The sequence below is a fragment of the Lodderomyces beijingensis genome (genome assembly GCF_963989305.1).
Source record: "Lodderomyces beijingensis strain CBS 14171 genome assembly, chromosome: 4".
Classification (NCBI taxonomy): domain Eukaryota; kingdom Fungi; phylum Ascomycota; class Pichiomycetes; order Serinales; family Debaryomycetaceae; genus Lodderomyces; species Lodderomyces beijingensis.
In genome coordinates, this window is record NC_089973.1 from 1,626,453 (window position 1) to 1,647,381 (window position 20,929).

Genomic DNA, 20,929 nt, shown 5'->3' on the forward strand with positions numbered 1-20,929 from the left:
ATCAAGATTCAACTCATAATGTACAGTTTCTGTTCCCTTTTATTTTTTTGTTAAACAAAAATGCAAAACCTATATATTAAATACAGAAATAAGGAATAACCCCACCTCCTCCTTGTTCATTTTTTCTTGCGAAAAGAAAACCGGAATGAAATTGCACCTCTAATACAATCCACCAGTTCTCTGTTTTCTCAATGCATTCTGCTGTTTTTCAGTCTCTGAATCCCACAAGATGAAGTCATCAAGCGCCTTGCCCGCGGGGACCATGGGCAAAACAGGCACCTTTTTTTCAACGTAAACTTCCAACAAGACCGGCTCTTGGCAATCCAAAAACTCCTTAACGCCCGCCTTCAATTGATCTTGAGTCTCGATTCTGATCCCCTTGACGCCCATCGCCTCAGCGAGTTTCATAAAGTCGGGGTTGGATTGATGTGTATGGGAGTATCTGTGTTCGTAAAAGAGCGATTGCCACTGGGTCACCATACCTTGTTCTTCGTTGTTCAAGACGCAGATCTTGACGGGTGCGCCCGCCTGGACAGCCGAAGACAACTCGGTCAAGGTCATGTTGAAGGATGCGTCTCCGTCAATGTCAATCACCATGGCGTCGGGCTTGGCTACTTGTGCTCCGATCGCGGCAGGCAAACCGAAACCCATGGTTCCCAACCCACCCGAGGTGATCATGGTTCTAGGCTTGGTCCATGTCCAGTGTTGAGCGGCCCACATTTGATGCTGGCCAACACCAGTGGTGACGTAGACGTCCTTGTCGTAGTTCATCGACTGTTCCGAGATTTCCTTGATTAAAGTCTGGGGCTTGATCTTGGACTCGGGTGTCTCCAATTGATACGAGTATGGGTATTTCTCTTTCCATTCATTCAATTGCTTGAACCATTCTGGGCGCAGTTCAATCGAGTTGACCAAGGGGATGAACTTGCGCAAATTGGCAGTGACATCACCTTCGATGGCTTCGGTGGCTTCGACAACCTTGTTGATGTTTTTGGGGGAAATTTCAAAATGCAAGATACCACCGCGGTTTTCGCTAGCGGCAAGCTTGGCTGCTGGTGCAAATTTGGCAATGTTACCAGTGACTCTATCGTCGAACCTTGCACCAAGGGCAACGATACAATCGGCATTTTGGATAGCGGTATTGGCGGCGGCTGAACCGTGCATACCCAACATATCCAACGACTTGGGGTCCCTTTGGTCAAAGGCACCAAGACCTTGCAAAGTGGTGGTGACGGGGATGTTGGCCTTGTCGGCGAGTTCCTTCAACAACTTGGGACCATCGTCGTGGTTGAGAATACCAGCACCACAATAAATGATGGGCTTCTTGGCGCGGTTGAGGATATCGGCTGATCTCCTAATGGCTTCCGAAGTGAATTCGTTAACGGCCTTCTTTGTGATTTGGCTCAATGCATTCGAGGGCAAAGTAGTGTTGATGGGGATGGATTCTCTCAAGATGGAGGCAGTAACGTCTTTTGGCAAGTCAACCAAAACGGGGCCTGGTCTACCGGTAGTGGCGATTTCAAAAGCTTCATTGATGCGTCTGGGCAATTCGGCAACGTTTTTAACCATCACGTTCCATTTCGAGCAAGACCTCGAAATACCAATGACATCGGCTTCTTGGAATGCATCGGTACCAATGGCCGTTGTGGGGACTTGCCCCGTAAACACAATCAACGGAACGCCGTCCATCAACGCGTCAGCCATGGGGGTAATGACATTGGTAGCACCAGGACCCGAGGTGACCAAAACAACACCGGGTTTACCGCTGGCTCTCGCGTAACCTTCAGCCATGTGGCCGGCGCCTTGCTCATGTCTGGGCAAGACAAATTTAAACTTGTCCGAGTTGTAAATGGCGTCAAACACGGGCAAGATGGCACCACCAGCGTAACCAAAGACAGTATCGACATCGTGTCTCAACATCATTTCATGGAAAATCTCTCCACCGGTCAAGCCGATGAATGAGTCATCCATGACTTGTTCCTTTTGCACGCCAGCACGACGACGTTGATGCTGTTGCTGTTGCTGGTGTAATGGTGTCTTGTGTAAAGAAGTAAAAGGCGGCTGCTTCAGCGGGGAGTCGACATCGGCGGTGTTGAATGCCGGCGAAGGTTGCGGCCTCGACCTCGAGCTAGCTTGAGCAGCATGGTGTTGATTTATCTTGGAAATGGCTCTTGTTTGAGACTTGAGTAGTTGGGAAAGTCTTGAAGAGGGTGTTGGCGAGCACCTCGACGTGAAGCTCCGTGTTAGCATTTTGGAACAGATTCAACTAGTGTGTATCTCTGACGGTTTGCTGTGCTAGCAGAAAAGAAAGAAGAGAAAGGAAGAAAGAACCCCAGGGCGGTTGGAAGATCTTGGAGGTGAAATATCTCTCCAGCGAAGAATATGGAGAAGTCAACTGCCAGACGCTTTGTAGAAAATTTTCACACACACTAAGTAGTGCGGCGATTACGTAAGAGTTGACTCATTGAGCGTGCGGGTGTTGGTGGTCATTTGGTAGCGCCTGCCCAGGCCCTGTTCCGCTCTTTGCACGTGACTTTTCAGGACCAACGGAACAGCAAAAAAAGAAACGACACTCCGGCACAGGCGCACGCACACTGGTACTTAGCCGCGGCGGAGAATATCACGTGAGATGCACTGGGTCGTGTGCTGATTTAAATCCAGAGATGAGCTGAGCCGGAGCTGAGCCAAGATGTCACGTGAGTGCCCCCACTCCCTCACTCAACCCACCGAGAGCACTCTCTAGGAAAAGTTCAATGCCATAGCTCAATCTCGCGGGTGTGTTTTCTCCCGGGCTTTGGAAGAATATATAAACCCTTCTTACAGTTTGAAGTTGCGTGATATAATTCTAGTGATTGATATCAAGAGAGGGAAATAATGAAAAAAAAAAAAGAAAACAAACAAACACCTTCTAAATATGTATTTTTCTCTAAGATAACTTTGGTTTCGATACGCTGGACTCTGGCTGGTATGGAGACAAGTCAGATTCTTCAGTTCCACTCGTGCTGTGTTGATGATGGTGCACCTCGTCTTCTTGTTCTTGTCGTTGCTGATACTTTTCGTCGTTGTTGTGGCCACTTCCCGAAGTGTCGTCGTTTGGGTACCGGGTCTCGATTCCATCAATGGTCTGAGGGTGTGTGGCCAGCTGCTGGATTGGATCAGGTTTTTCAATGGTTTCCACTTCTTCAACTTGCTTTCTGTCATTGGGGTTGCCCCAATCGAGAAAGTCTCTTCTAACTTCAACATAGTCGTATGCAAATTCACCAATTTGGTCTTCATCGACACCAGCTTCTTCACCATTGTAATCGACACGCAAGTGCAACCCGGGGATCTTGTCGATAACAAAACACAAGATGGCGGTGACTACAGCCGCATAGCCAAATGTAGCGCAGATGTAGGCAATTTGGATGTACAATTGTTTCCAATTGTGATCGAGCCAACCTCCAGAGTGGTCAGTAACACCATCGTAGCCAATAACAGTGGCCGATCCAAACAAGGCATTAAATATTAAGCCAACAATGCCAGCGACACCGTGCTCTGCCCACACATCCAAAGAGTCGTCAACACGGCACAAGTACTTAATCTTGGTCGACAAGTTACAAACCACTCCTGAAACAATACCCAAGATGACACTGGCCCATAATGGAATCATACCGGAACTTGGAGTAGCTGCAACCAAACCAGAAATGCAGCCCGAGCAAATGGCAACCATCGACCACTTGTTTTCCAATCTGAAATCGAGCAAACACCATGAAATTGCTCCAAATGCGCCACACAAGTGAGTATTCATCATTGAGTAAGCAACTTTCAAACTAGGGTTGGCACATGAAAACCCATTGAAAAACAACCAGCCGACATAAAGCAAGATGGTCCCAAGGAAAATGGTTGAGATATTGTGGGGTCTGTAATTAACCATCAAAGTTTCGTTTCTTCTTCCCAAAAATGCCGAGTAGACAAATGCCGAGATACCGGAAAGGATCTCCACTGGTCCACCGCCGGCATAGTCCAAAGTGCCGCCTCGATAGTTCATGGCCCAGCCGCCACCCCAGATCCAGTAAACAACGGGACAATAGACAATGGTCGCCCAGCAAAACAAAAACACCATTGCCGGTAAGAATCTGCCTCTTTCGCCGATGCAGGCGCCTGCCAAAATGGCCAACGTCACAAGCAAAAACTGCATTTGGAAAATGGCAAATGCCAATTGCGGATAATCAGTGTCGCCACTTGATGCACCCAACAAATTTTTAAAGCCAAAAAAGTGCAAATCGCCAATAAAGGGGTTTGACGAGGTATCACTGAATGCCAAGGAGTAGCCCCAAAAGTACCATTGGAATATTCCGATGAATGACGACATAATCACGATCCAAATCATGGAAAGCGCGCTTTTCCTTCTTGCCAACCCACTATACAAAAAGGCGAGCCCCGGCACCATGATCCAAATCATGGAGGATGCAATGGTAAATAGCAAGACATACGATTCGTTATATTCGGCGTTTTCCGTAAACACTTGTCTTCTAGTTAGAAGCTGTTTTATAAACTCCTCCTTCATTATATATCTTGTTGGAATGGTGTGCTAGAACTATCTAAGGAAGTAAGGGGTATTGCACTCTATCTCTATGTATATGCCGCTGTAAGATCTATGAGGTTACAAGCCCAAACTTTAAAAAAAATTCTGGAGTTGTAGCAAAGAATTGAAGTCGAGTTAAGTTGAATTAGTGATAAGTGGGATGAATTTAAAAAAATAAAACGAAAAAATGGACCCAAATACGTCTTGAGAGTCAGAACCACGTAAAAACGGAGCTTTGGTCTTGGTCTTGGTCTTGGCTAACAATTGAAGGGATTACTCTCTAGTAAAAGAAATGAGAAAATCCAAGTCGAAAACAGCAGCAGAACCAGTAAGAGGTGGGAAGAGGTGGTTTATATATATATCCATCTAGCTACATTTCCTATACTAGAGGGTATTTATTGATGCATCTGCAACAATTGGCAGCCGCCCGTAATTTATTCATTTAGCCACCAGGAGAAAAAAAAAAAAAATTATTGACTCTTCAGTTTGAGTGATCCCGTAATCATCCCAACCCGTCGCTGTCTCTTCACGAAAAACCCTGTTTTTTCTTTGCTTCTTGTTGCTTTTGATCTCGGGGTCGATGGTCTACCGCCCTGCCTGTCTGAGACTACAACTGAAATCCGGGGTAGCGGTAGGTATCAAGTGGTGTTCGACTTGTCCATCTCGATAAATGCCCTCTTGTACGTGTTACATCTCCGGCGGTTTTTTTTTTTTTTTTTTTGCTTATCATCTACGAATGAAAAATCCGCAGCCAATTTTTCTTTTTTGGCATTTTCTTTTTCAGCTGTTTCTTGCTCTCACGCTTCGCTTGATCAAGAGCAAGTGCAACAGTTGGTTGCCCTCATGGCAAAGAGCCGCTTGAGGAGGCCCATGGGAAACTGGGACGAGTTCCGCCATTGGCGTTTCCAAAATTACCAACTGAGAGAGAATCTCCTCGCGGAGCCGCCCTGTTTGCGCAAACAACAGAAAAAACCAGCCAACCCGGGGCGGTCTATTGTCCAATGAACAAGAAGACTTGCTCCCGTTCTCTTTCTTACCTTTCTGACCCTGTCTTTTGGAAGAGATTATGTAGTGCGCGTGACTCGCCGCCGTAGTTGATCGTTTTTGCTAATCCAGCCAATCAGACGCGAGCATGCGTCTCGTATCGTGACTTTATGCGGCGGGCCAGCTATTAGGCGATCATTCCTGCGCCCCTCTTCTTATCGCTTGGATAATATGGCAAACCCACCTATACACCAAAACACACCAGGGCAAAATGCTTTCCCATGTGGCAGGGGAGAGCAATCGAGTTGACACATACCATGGCGAGGAGATAAGAGATACCCCGGATTTCTATTGAGTCCAAGGAGAGACAGGGCAAGGGGGAGAAGGAAGGGACCAGCGCCAACATCCACCTGCTCTGCCGTATGTGTACTGGTGTGTCTATGCGGTTGGTGCCTGGCCCTTTATCCTTCACCGGAGTTTTGTTTTTCAATCTTCAAATGCTACCAAAAAAATAACCATCGCATGCTGATATGGAAAAAAAAAACGCCTTTCCACATCCCACATCGTGGCCTCAGCGTTATATTACTGGGTCTATAAGAGTAGCCCATGAGAGACTCGTTTGTACTGTCACGGTGCGAATCTAGACTTGAAATAGCACGTGCTTGACTTTACTGCTACTGTATAGAGCGGGGCGTTGAGCCTGACGGAAAACAGCCTGCGTGGCGAAATTGGTTATCGCTTTTGACTTCTAATCAAAGGATTCCGGGTTCGAGTCCCGGCGTGGGTTTTCTCTTGCTTTTGCAGCTTTAGCTCACCTGGGAGAGCGTCAGACTGAAGATCTGGAGGTACTGTGTTCGAGCCACAGAAGCTGCAAATTTTTTTCTTTTCCCCTTGCATGTTAGTCAACTCCTGGCATGAATTGTTCTGTGGGTTGTAGAACGTCTTTTGGAATCGGGTGTAACTCTTTTTTTTTTTTTCTGTATATCATAAACGGCAGCTGGTGGAGGTGATAAAAAAAAACCCCAACACGAGGGTCTTATGCCGTATTCATTGGTTATTCGTCTCCTTTTTTTTTTTCATCCTACAAAAGGTTCGAACGAAGACCCGGTTTCTAACACGGCGTTTCCCACGCAACGATCCCTTCTGTTTCGCCTCAATCTTCATTAAAATCTTTGGGTCTTTTTTTTTTGTACTCTTACATAGGATTAATTGACAATGCTTTGAAAATAATATATATCTCGAGTCTAACTGGACACAACCCAGGGATCGTAGCAGCTTGATGAAACATCAAGATAGCCCATCCGCCCCTGCCAGGATCCACAAGGATCCACTCCCGCAAAGTGAATGTAAAATTAATGAATGTATACACGAACTCCCCCTTGATATAATGTAATAGCTTTAGCGCCAAAAAAACAAAAAAAAAAAGAATGAAAGACCCAAAGTCGCCAAAGCGACTTTATGTTCGTAGCCACCACTGCAATTTTCATTCCTTCTTTCTTTCTGCTAAAGAAAAGAGAAAAAATCTCACGTTTCTCAAGAGCTTTCCAGGTTTCACGAGATTTTTTTCTTCTCTTCAACCAAGAAAAAAAAAAAAAAAAGAGACCACAGCATCTGACATGATCTGGTGGGTTTTCTTTATTCGGTGGTCACTGTCGGCAAATGCTGGGAGCTGTCACTTTTTCCTTCTTGTCGTAAGTTTGTGGGGTGGCGGGGGGATGGCGGTGATTTGGGGCTTTCTCCAGGTTGAAAAGACATAATTCCTTGTGGAGATGATTAAAGGGAGAGGGAGAAGGTGGAGAACAGGTAGCATTCTTGGTCTTGGTCTTGGTCTTTTTCTTATTCTGCCATTGGCTGCGGTCTCTCCTCATGTCGGTGGGTGGAGGCCACCGTCACCTTGTTCAGCCCCACTGGGGGTGGTGGATGAAGGAGAAGTTATTGATTGCCCCATCTTGCATTATTATATTGTCGCTGAAGAACCGAGCCGAGGGCGCGTTTGTGTCAATTGTCAAATAAAAACCCACCAGTGGGAAAACCCCGACGGCCTTCAAGACCTTCAAACAAGAGAGTCAAAAAACAATAACGTTTCCTCTGGAGGAGACATCTTTTGATTTTTTTTTTGCTTTTTTCTTTTTTGTTTTCCTTGAGTTGGGACTGGGGTTGTGGTGGAACCCCAGAATTCAAGATGATGGGTCTCAGAAAAAACCGCCAAAGCAGCGCTTCTTCTCACTCGCCCCCTAGTCTTTTTTTTTTCTTCTATCATTTCTTAAATGCCATTAAAGCAACGCTTTGCAAGGTTGAATAATAACAGCACGATGGGGGAAAAACCGGCAGGGTGAGAGACATGTTGAAGGAAAAGTCAAGAGGAAGACAAAAGAGTCAAGGGCTTTTGTCACAGTAGAGATAATTTCTTATTTTTTTGGGGGCCAATCAGCTCTCCTTTGTTCTTTTTTTTTTTTTTTTCGCAACTGAAACTCCGACATCACCAGAACGAAACTCACCTGATTGCCAAACCAATTAAAAAAAGAAAAGGAGCAAAAGGAAGGAGCAGAAAAGAAAGCGGCAAGAACTTGGCCTGTTTGGATTTTTGTGGGGAGAAAAGGTGGAGGTGGTCCGGGGTCTAGAGTCCCGAGTCTCGAGATAGGAGGAAAGATGGGATGGTGTGCCGGTAATGAAATGAAACGAGATAACGGCAATCGAGAATATAATGCTCTCTCTCCTAAGCTCAGCTCATGCCAGTTGCCGTCAGGAGCCGAACCTCGTCTTCCCTTCTACCCCACAATCCTGCTATTGCTCGAGCTTCTTGTTTAGACATCTCTCCCACCACCACGTTGAACAATGTTGAGGCCGAATCGATGCGGCGTCCAATTGGCGATTATTTTTTTGAAAGAAAATGACACCGTCTGCTCCACTTGACTTTCAGCTCTTTTTTTTTTTTCTTGGTGCTGAGACCTAGCTTGTTTGAATGTGTTTGAGTGTATGTGGGGGAAGGAAGAAGAAGCGGTTCGATTGGGCGTTTGCTTATAGAGAAAAGAGTAATGGTGCCAGTGCAACAAATCTCCTGGCGCACAAAATGTGTCTCTCTGAACAATCAGATCTATTCTCAACAATCCGGCTGTATCGAGTGCTAATCCAAGTAGACAACTTTAGATACAAAGTGACGATAAAAAATTGTTGGCACATCGTCGTCTGCGGTGAGGGACATGCTTTGGGGGTGGGGGGGGGAGAGGCAGTTGGGGTTTGGGGTTGAGCCTTGTTTCAATTTTTTTTCTTCTTTATTTGAGCTTTTTGCTCTTTGACTCGTTGACTCTCGAGTCGGTAAATTGTTTCGAACAATCAAATTGACGGAGGAAGCTAGAGATATATCGGTGTTATGTTTGTTCATGCATGGCTATAATATCGAAAAAAAAAAAAACCAAAAGAAAAAATCTCCCTCTCTGAAATAATAAGAGATTGAGAGATTTGAGGGGCAGTGGAGAGAATCGTCTATATTGAAGCTGGTGATTGTCGGGGCTGGAGTTGTTGTTGTTGTTGTTGTTGTTGATGTTGTTGGTGGTGGTGATTGTTGGGGGGTTGAATCTGGGGTCATAATTTTTTTCCAGTTCAACAGTTTTCTTTTTTTTTTTTTTTACAATATAAATACAAGCCAAGTTCACCCTCCCGCTATGTATCTCTGTAAGCCCTTTACTTCTTACCCAATTCCCCTTCATTCACCTACTAGCTTACCCTATTCCACCCTACTTGGTCAACTCTGGCTTTACCTGTCTAGATTTTCTCCCCTGCCTTTCCCCTGTGTGTACGCCCCGGTGGACAATAGAGCGAAAGTCGCAAAAACCCAACAGAAAAAAACACGACACGACACGACATTCGAGTGAGTTGTATACGACACCCCGACATTAGCGACAAAAAGAAAAACAAAACAAACCAAATACAATGCCAGAAATGAAAGTTCATGAGAAACATTCTCATATCTCGTTAGACCATGAAAACATGCATGGACCTCCGCAAGGTTTCTTTGACAGACAACCGCATGGGCAGAAGCCGAATTTGACGGATTTTGCTACCTACCAGAAGTTATACAACCAGTCTATTCAAAACCCCAATGAATTCTGGGCAAAGCAAGCCACCGAGAATTTGGATTGGTTTAGACCTTTTGATGCAGCTAGGTTTCCAGCAGACCCCAAGGACGACTACAAGAATGGCGATTTGCCCGCGTGGTTTTTGAATGGAGAGTTGAATGCCTGCTACAATGCCGTTGATCGTTGGGCCATGAAGAACCCCGAGAAGCCCGCTATTATTTATGAAGCCGATGAAGTTGACGAAGGCAGAATCATCACTTATGGTGAATTGTTGAAAGAGGTGTCCAAATTGGCTCAAGTGTTGGTCAAGTTGGGAGTTAAGAAAGGCGACTCGGTTGCTGTCTACTTGCCCATGATTCCCGAGGCGTTGATCACCTTGTTGGCCATTGTTCGTATTGGTGCCATGCACTCGGTTGTCTTTGCTGGGTTCTCGAGCGCCTCGTTGAGAGACCGTATCTTGGACGCTGACTCGAGAATTGTTATCACTGCCGACGAATCAAAGAGAGGCGGCAAGACCATTGAAACTAAAAAGATTGTCGATGACGCATTAAAAGAATGTCCCGATGTCCGTAACGTGATTGTTTACAAGAGAACTGGTAACGTCCATGTGCCATTCAACAACACTTCGGGAAGAGACTTGTGGTGGCACGAGGAAATGGCCAAGAATGGCTGCTACTACCCTCCAACCGATATGAACTCGGAGGATCCCTTGTTTTTGTTGTACACCTCGGGTTCCACTGGTAAGCCAAAAGGTGTTCAACATACCACCGCCGGTTACTTGTTGGGCGCGATGATGACCACGAAATATGTGTTTGACGTTCACGAAAATGACATTTTGTTCACCGCGGGTGACATTGGTTGGATCACGGGCCACACCTACTGTGTCTATGGTCCATTGTTGAATGGTGCCACCACGGTTGTCTTTGAAGGTACCCCTGCTTACCCAAACTTTTCCAGATACTGGGAAATTGTTGACAAGTACAAGGTGAATCAATTTTACGTTGCACCAACTGCTTTGAGATTGTTGAAGCGTGCTGGTACTAAATTCATTGAAAACTATGATCTTAGCTCGCTTAGAGTCTTGGGTTCCGTTGGAGAGCCAATTGCTGCCGAAGTCTGGCACTGGTACAACGACCACATTGGACGCGGTAAAGCCCATATTGTCGATACTTATTGGCAAACCGAGTCTGGATCACATTTGCTCACCCCATTAGCCGGTATCACCCCCACGAAACCAGGCTCCGCTTCACTCCCATTCTTTGGCATTGACCCCAAGATTTTGGACCCCACCACAGGAGAGGAGTTGAAGGATAAGGATGTCGAAGGTGTCTTGGCAATCAAGCAAGCATGGCCTTCCATCACTAGAGGTATCTACAATGACTACAATAGATTTATCGACACCTACTTGGCCCCATACCCTAACCACTATTTCACCGGTGACGGGGCTGCTCGTGACTTGGACGGCTTCTACTGGATCTTGGGCCGTGTTGACGACGTGGTCAATGTCTCTGGCCACAGATTGTCGACTGCTGAAATCGAGGCTGCCTTGATTGAACACCCATTGGTTGGAGAATCCGCCGTGGTTGGTTTTGCCGATGACTTGACTGGTCAAGCCGTGGCTGCGTATGTTGCCTTGAAAAAAGACAAGATGGGAGGAGACACCACCGAGGAAGACTTAGACATTATCAAGAAGGAATTGATCTTGACTGTGCGTAAGGAAATTGGACCTTTTGCTGCACCTAAACTAATTTTACTTGTTGACGATTTACCAAAGACTAGAAGCGGTAAGATTATGAGAAGAATCTTGAGAAAAGTATTGGCTGGCGAAGAAGACCAATTGGGTGACACTTCAACGTTATCGAATCCACAAGTTGTTGACCAAATCATTGCTGTTGTTCACAAGAATAAAAAGTAGAAAAAGGAGAAGATTGTTTTTTTTTTTTACACTTATTTATAATCTTATGTATACTGTCGAATATATTGACAACCATTTATATTGGTGAAGGGGGGAGGGGGAATGACTGCTCTAAACACGGCGGTGCTATAGAGACTCAAGTGCTCCAATTAAAGCACACTCATTCTGCTCAGCAATAAAATTCATCTCTCCAGTTCATCTGGTTGCGAAAAAGAAAACCCAAAATCAAATCAAGCTCGCTTATCGCGCACTATTGAAAAATTTCCCACTCCAAACCATCACCACCACCACAAGTCAACCACGCAACCCCACATTCCTTCATCCGCCATGACACGCGTAATATTCCTCAAGAACCCAAGCACGCCAACCGACCCCTACGCGACCCACTTCGCCGCCACATCCCGCACGCCCTATTTCATCCCGCTCCTAACGCACACCCACAACGACAAGCTAGCCACGCGCACGTACCTCACATCGCATCGCTTCCTTCACGACACGCCCCGCTTCATCATCACCTCGCAGCGCGCAGTCGAGATGTTCAACGACGTGATCCAAACTTTACCACGCAATGCACAACGGATAATAGTGGCGAAGATTGGATATACCGTGGGACCAGCAACGTTCCATCTTCTACGTGACGCTGGATTCAGTGATGTACGCGGCGGGATGAAAGCGGGCAACGGGGCGAAGTTATCGGAGATGATCTTGGATGATGTGGGTGGATCTAGTGAGGAGCGCATTGTGTTTTTCACGGGTGTCGTGCGCAAGGATGTTATACCACGGAGACTTGCGACGTTGGCGAATTTCGAAGAGTTTGTCATGTATGCTACTTTCGAGCGCGATGATATCGTGGAGAACTTCGTGAATTGCGTCGAGAATGGGAGTGGCGGTGGTGGAGAGGATAAGGATAAGGGTGGCTGGATTGTGTTTTTCAGTCCGCAGGGCACGAGCGATATAATCAAGTTTTTGAAAAGTAGCAAGGGAAGCGGGTGGAGGATTGCGTGTATTGGGCCTACGACGCAGGAGTACCTTGTTGCAAATGGCCTTGCACCTCATGTCGTTGCTGCAAAGCCCGATCCCGAGAGTTTACTTCACGCAATTCAAAACTACAAAGAGTGAAAATGTATAAATTAGTTGATACATTGTTGCCATCACACTTGCAAGTAAGATTATTTATTAATTTGATTAAAATTACGCTCCCCAATATTTCTCTTTCATCTCAGATTCTAGCCTATATCTCCCCGCTGCTTCTCAAAGATCATCAGTAGTCATTAAAAAAAAAAAAAAAAAAAAAGTCGTTTCGTTTCAGCTACCGGCGGCTAGCGCACCCGCAGTGGTGGCGCCACCTGCTGCAGTTCTGGTTGTGAAAACTTTGCCAATTCTTTCATTCCCTCCAAGTAAAACCGACCCTAAAGTTTCTCTCAAATTCACCTTCACCAGCTCGATTTTTTGAAACCTCCATCCCATCACATAACTGGTGAAGAATAATCCAATGAGTCCGACCAAAATTGGAATCCAAAAGAGGAAAAGCATCTTGTCGTGCTCGACTGATTTTCGTGGATGGTTAATGTATGAAATCACCATATCCTCGGAACTGTCTGAAGCTGCACCACCATCTATCTCTTGCTCATCGGTTGGAGCCAGTGCTCCGCCGGCAGTGGTGATATCGTGGATTTGACTTGCCGATGATCCTGCTTGGTTCAACGATTGCTCTGCCGATGACTTTGGCTTCGACGTAGACGACGAGGGACCCAAGGGAAACAAGTCATCATACGTTGGCAACGCGTCACCTTCTTCATCCTTGCTGAAGACGTTCATAACCTTTTGCCACAACCCAGGCGACGAGGGTCTTGATGGAGCAGACCTAGTGGTTCGCTGAGTCGTCGCCGAGTGACCTTGTTCTCCATCATTGTTATCATCACCATCACCATCTACAGCAACAGCAATAACATCATCAACGGCAGCTTCATTTCTACTCTCTAACGACCTTGCTTCCCACTCGGAATCTTCACTCAAACTACTCCAATCATCATCATCATCATCGTCATCATCAGAGTCATCATCATGATCATCGCTTTCAAACTCTGAGTCGGCAAACTCTGAGTTCCTATCATCGTCGAGACCATAACCAGCCGAGCTGTACTGTTCCTGCGCTTTCACTTGCGGACCAGCATTGGCAACCATTTTGGAAATCCTTCGTCCAATATTGTTGTCGAGTGATATGATGGAGTCAAACGAATTGGACTTTTTGATATTGTCTTCGTCGTACTCGTCTCCTTTTTCTTCCTTTTCAACTCCACTAGTTTGTTGATATTCCGCCTCGGTTTCCAAAGAGCTAAACATATCAAGCACGTTCGCATCACTATAATCCTTCATGTAAAGATCGTTCTTCAACCGAAGGTTCCAGTTTGACTTACCATAGTCAATGTAAAATTCCATAAGCTTTCTGTTGCCGCTCATCGACGCGATAAACAACGGCGTGATACCTTGGTTGTCCTGCACATCCATCTTGCAGCCATGAGTAGCCAAAAACTTGACCAATTTGGAATAGTTTTTCAATGTAGATAAATGAAGTAAAGTTTGTCCCTGTTTATTGGTGAGCTGCCAGTTGGGTATAATGATTGGACAGTTTGGCAAATCCACGAGCGACAATAACCGTACAAGCACAACCTGCATGCTCAACCCGGAACTGGTCAATTTCTTCAACGATTCTTGTGCAGAATTGAACCATTCATTCGATGCAGAGTTCCCCGTTGGAGAAGAAGATGAAGCTGCTGGGGTCGTCGAGTTGGAACCGTTCCTGCTGCTATTGTCTGTACCAACGATCCGCCTGGCTATATTCTTGGCATCTTCCAATTTCCCATTCATCTTTAAACCAACAATCTGCAATGCCAACTCAATTAGTTGACGATCGGTGTCATCTGTGTAAGTGAATATCAGCAGCTGTTGCTGCATCAATGATGCTTCCTCATTTTCAAATGTAACCAAGACTTGCCCTGGTTGTTGAGCTGGTGGGAGATACGTGACAATTGTAGTATCGGACCAACAATGAGTTGCTAATGCGCGGTTTGCACCAAATTTTACAGATAAACCAGGTCTGAAATTGAAACCAAGCAAAGTGATTTCGATACCTCCTCTGATGGGACCCTGGGCTGGGATTATTCTTTGAATGGATGGCAACATATTATTGGGTTGATTCATTTGCTGCAGCTGTTGTTGTTGTTGTAATGGCGGCTGCTGTAATGACTGCAGTTGTGGGTTCAACAAGTGATGAGTCTGGTGGTGGTGGAGTGGGTTGTGTTGCAGCGCAAGCGGCGAGAGACCATTGAAGCTCATCGGCTGCTTCATCATGTGTATGTTGGTTGAGGTGTTTGTGTCGCTGTTGCTCATTGGTGAGTAGCCACTAACACTTCCATTGTACATGGGATTCGAAGATATGTTGTAAGAATCATCAACCGAAAGCTTCTTGCGCTTGATGCCTCGTCCATTGGAAGACTCGAAATCTGTTGTATGAAACTCGGAGTTGGATTCGTCAAGAGACTTGGGCGACAAGTTGTTACTATTGTTGCTATTGTTGCTATTGTTGTTGTTGCTGCTGCTGCTGTGGTTGTGGTTGTGGTTGTGGTTGTGGTTGTGGTTGTGGTTGTGGTTGTCATTGTCAGAGTCAGATGTCGACATCTTTTTCTTCTTGTAAGAGTTATCTGCCAATCCTTGGAGGTTCACCGAGGAACCAGCCACCGAGTTTGGCAACGAGTCCCTTGCCATGGGTATATTCTTTTTCCTATCCATAATCATTATTGGGGACGAGAGTTGCTTAGCGACAACTTCGCCTTTATTGTTTTTGATAACCACGAGTAGTTTGAAACCTTGCAGTTCCTTGTGATGTCTGCAGTAGCATATTATTCTGGCCGATAACTCAATCGATTTGGATTCTTCATTGGATATGCCCGACGGCCGTGGAAATGAAACTATTTCCTTACAGTTGAATATGATTGCCTTTTTCATCATTGTTTCGTCGGACCACGAGCTCGAGTTGTTCTTTATCGGGTTTTTCAATTTGGCTGAAATGTTGAAATCTTGTTCGTCATATTCACCGGCTGCTTTCCCACGAGAAGCTCTCTTTTGTTCTCTTTTGATGCATCTAGAGCAAATGTTGCACGATTTTCTCAAGTCCGAAGTGAGAACGTAAGCATCCATATAGAGCAAACTCTCTTTCAAGCTTGGATCCAAGGATTCAATTGGATCAGCTAAACAAAACTTGTTTTTGGAAATGAGGTCTTGGGGCACGTGCAACAAGTGATTTGAAATGGGAGCGGGACTTAGCGTTATTTCGCATTTGATTTGAGTCTCGACTCTTGAATAGCTCGGTAAACCGGTTAATTTCAACTTGTGAGGTAATTTGCTGACAACTTCTTCTGAGAAATCCAAATACGAAGGATCGGGCACATCGACCGACTTTGGAGCTGCATTTATCCGATGGCTTCCAAATTTCAATTTGCCCAACTCTTCTCTTGCCAATTCGTAATCGGAGATTTGCAAGTGGGAATCTGCGGGAATGGTGGTTTGAATGGTGGTTTTCAAGGCTTCTGGCGATGTTATTGAATCGGGACTGTTGACACTAGATGCTAGACTGAGATTGCGAATCTGGGCACCATTTTGGTGCTGCTGCTGTTGTTGTTGTTGTAGCTGCTGAGTTGGTGAAACGTTGGATTCCTGCGGTATGTCGAGATACCAATATTCATCATCATTGGGAGATGCACCGTTGTTGTCGTTGTTCTCGTTGTTGTTGTCGTTGTTCTCGTTGTTGTTGTCGTTGTTGTCGTCGTTGTTGTCGTTGTTGTCGTTGTTGTTGTCGTTGTTCTCGTTGTTGTTGTCGTTGTTCTCGTTGTTGTTGTCGTTGTTGTCGTCGTTGTTGTCGTTGTTGTCGTTGTTGTTGTCGTTGTTCTCGTTGTTGTTGTCGTTGTTGTTCTTGTTGGTATCGATGTGGGCTTTGCCATTGGTAGTAGATGATAGTTCAGGATATTGAAACTCAGCTAGCCCGTCAATGGATTTTTCGAAATTGTGATTTTCATTTTGAAGGCTGCTTAAAGCATACAATGAAGTCATTATATTATCATGGCCATGGCCGTCTTCTGCCTTTTTGGTCTCATTATTCAAGGGCAAGGGGGTATTGGTTCCTATAGAGTCGTAGACTCTTTGATCCAAAAACTCGTCTAGAATATCATGGTGGTCATCGTCGTCAATTGTTGGTCCACTCATGGTTGAATCTTTGTTAAAGTTGTTGAAGAAACTGTGCGTGTCTGCATCTTCTTTAATGACAAACGTCATTCTTCCAACAGGCTAGCGAGCTGTTGCAAACAAAAATGCGGGTGTCTACCCAGTTGTCGGAATAATGATAGGGGAAAGAACCTATATCTATCTATCCGTATAAACTCAGGTTCAAACCTTTTTTTTAAAATTTTTTTTTCTTCGTTTTTTCTGAAAGGTCACTTTACTTGAAATAAATGAGGAGCCGTCGTATTAGTCTAAATGATACAGCGTTTATAAGTTATCTAAGACGGAGGGCGTATAGGGCTCTGGCTGCGTTTGTAAAGAATGGTGGTTGGTTGGTTGCCTGGGATTTGAAGATTTTGGTTGTAAAATAAATTTGATTTCTTTCCCTCTCTCTCCTTTTTCTGCCTTCATACACACACAGAGCCACACACTTTAGGCTCTACTTTTATACACGACCTACAATTGTTTTCTATAGGCTGCCAGAGACAGAACAAAGTGGGTGCTGATGATGATGATGATGATGAAGGCGGTAGGGGCAAAGAGTGATAGAGGGTAAGATTGGGCTCTCTAGAGTCATTGTTCGATAGACTTGCATGTGTTAGCCTCCAGCGATACGTGTCCTGATCTTCAGTACCCCGTCATTTTTTTTTTTTGTTGAGGGGTCGAAGGGAGGAGAGGAGCAAACCCCAAAAGAATGGCCCTGTTGAAAGAGTTGGGTCGGGGGGGGGGGGGGGGGGTGCCCTACGTCGTTTGAGCTCAAGCTTAACATGTAAATCGCCGTCAAGTTCCAAAGCTCGGCTAAAGTGATTGCACCGGGACCAGTATAGACTTGGATCAGGCCTGGCAAAAGTTTTGGTTGTTGTTGTTGGATGTAGCACATGCTCTGCTGGTGATATCACGTTGCGGAATCACGAACAACGCCGTTCTTCGACGCCTGTTCTGTCAACGTCAAATAATAATCGCGTATATAGGGATTTTTTTCCCCTTACTCTGTACACATACGAACCAAGCCAACAGCAGCATTTTGTCCAAAATGCAACTATTTTTTGCTTTGGAACCCTCTGGTTAAAGTCGCTGTTGTAATACCGGGCTCTTTTTTTTTCCGCAACCCCGTAGGGTAAAAGAAAGGTAGAAAAGGAGAAAAGAAAGGAAAAGCAACGTGCCGGGCTCGCCCCGTTACTGGGAGGAGAGTTTCGTCTCTGCTTCGCTAGATGACTTCCATAGTGCCAGCTACATTTGACCTCTAAAGCAGACGTCCAACTACTGGCGCTTCAATTGGGGTGACTGCTGCAACACGTGACCAGAGAATAGAAAGGGTAGTGTTGCTGGCAAGCGTCTGTTTTCTCGCTATGGAACCTCGAGTAATCGCCAAAAAATGACACTGAAACAAGAGCCATCATTAAACACTCCCACTTGCTCTTCAGTCTTACCGCCACTAAGCCCCCAGAGAGGTGCTCGGGTTCCGCTCAGCCCACATCTCGCTAGCTTTGCCCTTCTCCCTGGCACGCTCGTTTCCCACAGCCCCTTGGCTCCTTCGCCATTAGCCCTTCAGCTTGACTGCTCAACATTTTTTTTTGTTGGGGTGGGAGATCCTAGACTTCCCAATCGGGTAATATCCAATCTCAAGAGCCCACGCCTGAGCTGATGACAATTAAGAATCAACAGAACGAGACAAACGAGGCGGCTGAAATGAATTGACGCGTTTCTTCCAATGTCGCAAGTTCACGGCATCTGTCAATCCCCCCCCAAAATGCAAACTGCCCGTAAGTGATTCCTTTTGCCGATTGACCCTCAGAGGTTATACATTGGAAACAACAGATCTCGTCCATCAGCATTTGCTATTCAAGTGGCAGTCATCGATAAGAATCACGATTTTGGAAAAAAAAAAAAAAAAGTCCTTTATTTAAATGAAAATGGGGTGTTGTAGAAAGAAAAAATTCATAGTTTACGACGACCGAACAGGAGCAAAGAATGGATGGTATTTATGCTGAAAAGCACTTGGATGCGCTTGATTTGTTCCAAAACAACAACCGCCACTTTCCCTGCCTGAATCCGTTGTTGAAAGAAGAACTACCCCAGATACTCGGGTTATCAGATTGATCTCTGATGAATTGTTGAATACTTGAACCGTGGAATTTCCAGGTAGTGCAAATAAGCACAAAAAAAATTTTTCCGTGCTTACGTGACCAAGTTGTGGAAAATGTCATCCACGGAACTGGTAGGACATCCAACTCTTGTTCATCAACGGCAACCCCTTCACTGGAATTCGTCGAGACAATCAATCAACCAAAAATGCCAAAAAACACGTTGTACGTGACCGGATTTTCACGAGAATCCAAGGCGGCTGATTTGGCTCCGGAATTTGAAAAGTATGTATCATGAAGAATTCACCACCACGTCGCCGACGAACCAAATTGATCCAACCAAAAGGTAGATGATGACGATTATTTATTGATCTATGACGCGAACCCCGGCATCTACAGAATGTGCAAAGAAGTTGCAAAAGTTTAAAGAGTTTGAAAGTTCACTTAAAGTTCCTCCATGCTTCAACTCATTCCCTCCATCAGTAAACCAATTTTGTAAAAAAAAAAAAGAGAAAAAGGAACCCCTTACGACACCTCCGACAGACTCCATATAATTCAAGCAGCTGACAGTGCAAGCATTCAAGCAGCTGACAGTGCAAGCACATCAAAGCTAGCCATTTTTTTTTTTTTTTTTGTTTTTTACCATTTCCTTCCATTTTCATTTCCATTCCCATTTCCATTTCCTTCAATTTCCTTCCATTTTAACTTCAATGTCCTTTCTTCCTGTCCAAAACCCTTCATTTAATGATATCATTTGATTTTTGCTCAATCAAACCCCCCTTTTTTTAACAAACCCAAGCAGAGACTTCAAGAAAACCCGAAGCCTGTATCTCAAACTTCAGAAATATATTCCATTTGATTTTTCAACAAAAATCCAAAAATCCTCCCGTCTAACCCGAAGCCTGTATCTCAAACTTCAGAAATATATTGCATTTGATTTTTCAACAAAAATCCAAAAATCCTCCCGTCTAACCCCAAAATCCTTTCAGTTCATTTCCTTCAATCCTTTTTTTTTAAAAAAAAATTTTTCTTTTGTTATATTTTCCATCATACAGCCAAAACTCCTTTCCATTTAAGCTCAACATTCACTTTTCTCATCTCTACCTCTATATGTATCAGGGAACTTTACTAACTTTTTAGCTGAGTCAATTTCATTAAATTCAATCAAAGTCAATCATTTCAATCGACCTTTTCAAAATTTGGAGATAAAAAGAGTATCAATGACATTAAATTAAATAACAAATGTTTCATCCATGCAGTCAACTAACACGTCAATTTCAGATTTGGAGAACTCGTCAGATTAGACATTCCACCACCAAGAACCACCGATGGAGAAAAATACGCATTTGTTGAATTCAAAGACGCCGAAAGCTGTGAACGTGCTTTAGATTTGGACGGTAAGCAAACATCATGGACAGTCACCAGTGGATTGGTTGTTCAAGTTGCAAGATCAGACCCCTATAGCGTAAGATCTTCTTTTGGACCTCGTGGTGGGTTCCGAGGAGGTAGAGGAGGCTACGGTGGCTACGACCGTGACGGCGGATACGGCAGAGACGGTTACGGAAGAGGCCCACCAAGAGGAGGCTACAGCCGCGGAGGATACGGCAATCGCGGCTACGACGACGGCTACAGTGGTGGTGGCCGTGGTGGATATGGCGGTTACTCACGAGGAGGATATTCGCGTGGTGGTGGCTACGGTGGATACGACGATGGATACGGCAGAAGAGAAGGAGGGTACCCACCTAGGGGAGGAGACCGTGGCGGCTATGGCGACTATAGAGGAAGCGGCCGCAGCTACGACGGAAGCTCTTTCGAAGGAGGAAGAAGCAGAGATCGAGACGGCGATAGAGAATACCGCGGTCGCGATGGTGCGGGACGCGAGCGCGAGCGCGACAATGGATACGATCGCGGCCATACTAGTGACCGCGGCGGAAGATATAGTAGGTCTCCTTCGAGATCCCCTGTGAGAAGAGATAGATCGAGATCGCCAGACAGATTTTAAATATATAGGAGTAGTTCTACCACCAATAAA

At 45.2% G+C, this 20,929-nt stretch overlaps 6 protein-coding genes across 6 annotated transcripts; 3 read left to right on the forward strand and 3 right to left on the reverse strand. All coding sequences in view use genetic code 12, as the record gives it.

Annotated features, from left to right (window-relative positions):
- Positions 1-159: 159 nt before the first annotated feature.
- Positions 160-2,250, reverse strand: LODBEIA_P37210 (uncharacterized protein; the record flags this gene model as incomplete). The annotated part of the gene is made up of 1 exon (XM_066973863.1): positions 160-2,250. The coding sequence occupies one exon, from the start codon at positions 2,248-2,250 to the stop codon at positions 160-162; it is 2,091 nt and encodes a 696-aa protein (XP_066830659.1).
- Positions 2,251-2,926: 676 nt separating this feature from the next.
- LODBEIA_P37220 (uncharacterized protein) lies at positions 2,927-4,546 on the reverse strand (the record flags this gene model as incomplete). The annotated part of the gene is made up of 1 exon (XM_066973864.1): positions 2,927-4,546. One exon carries the CDS (start codon positions 4,544-4,546, stop codon positions 2,927-2,929), a length of 1,620 nt encoding a protein of 539 aa, XP_066830660.1.
- Positions 4,547-9,478: 4,932 nt separating this feature from the next.
- Positions 9,479-11,539, forward strand: LODBEIA_P37230 (uncharacterized protein; the record flags this gene model as incomplete). The annotated part of the gene is made up of 1 exon (XM_066973865.1): positions 9,479-11,539. The coding sequence occupies one exon, from the start codon at positions 9,479-9,481 to the stop codon at positions 11,537-11,539; it is 2,061 nt and encodes a 686-aa protein (XP_066830661.1).
- Positions 11,540-11,866: 327 nt separating this feature from the next.
- LODBEIA_P37240 (uncharacterized protein) lies at positions 11,867-12,658 on the forward strand (the record flags this gene model as incomplete). Its single annotated transcript, XM_066973866.1, has 1 exon — positions 11,867-12,658. The coding sequence occupies one exon, from the start codon at positions 11,867-11,869 to the stop codon at positions 12,656-12,658; it is 792 nt and encodes a 263-aa protein (XP_066830662.1).
- A 186-nt stretch (positions 12,659-12,844) lies between these two features.
- Positions 12,845-16,798, reverse strand: LODBEIA_P37250 (uncharacterized protein; the record flags this gene model as incomplete). Its single annotated transcript, XM_066973867.1, has 1 exon — positions 12,845-16,798. One exon carries the CDS (start codon positions 16,796-16,798, stop codon positions 12,845-12,847), a length of 3,954 nt encoding a protein of 1,317 aa, XP_066830663.1.
- Positions 16,799-19,105: 2,307 nt separating this feature from the next.
- LODBEIA_P37260 (uncharacterized protein) lies at positions 19,106-20,899 on the forward strand (the record flags this gene model as incomplete). The annotated part of the gene is made up of 2 exons (XM_066973868.1): positions 19,106-19,182; positions 20,179-20,899. 2 exons carry the CDS (start codon positions 19,106-19,108, stop codon positions 20,897-20,899), a joined length of 798 nt encoding a protein of 265 aa, XP_066830664.1.
- Between the last annotated feature and the right edge of the window lie 30 nt (positions 20,900-20,929).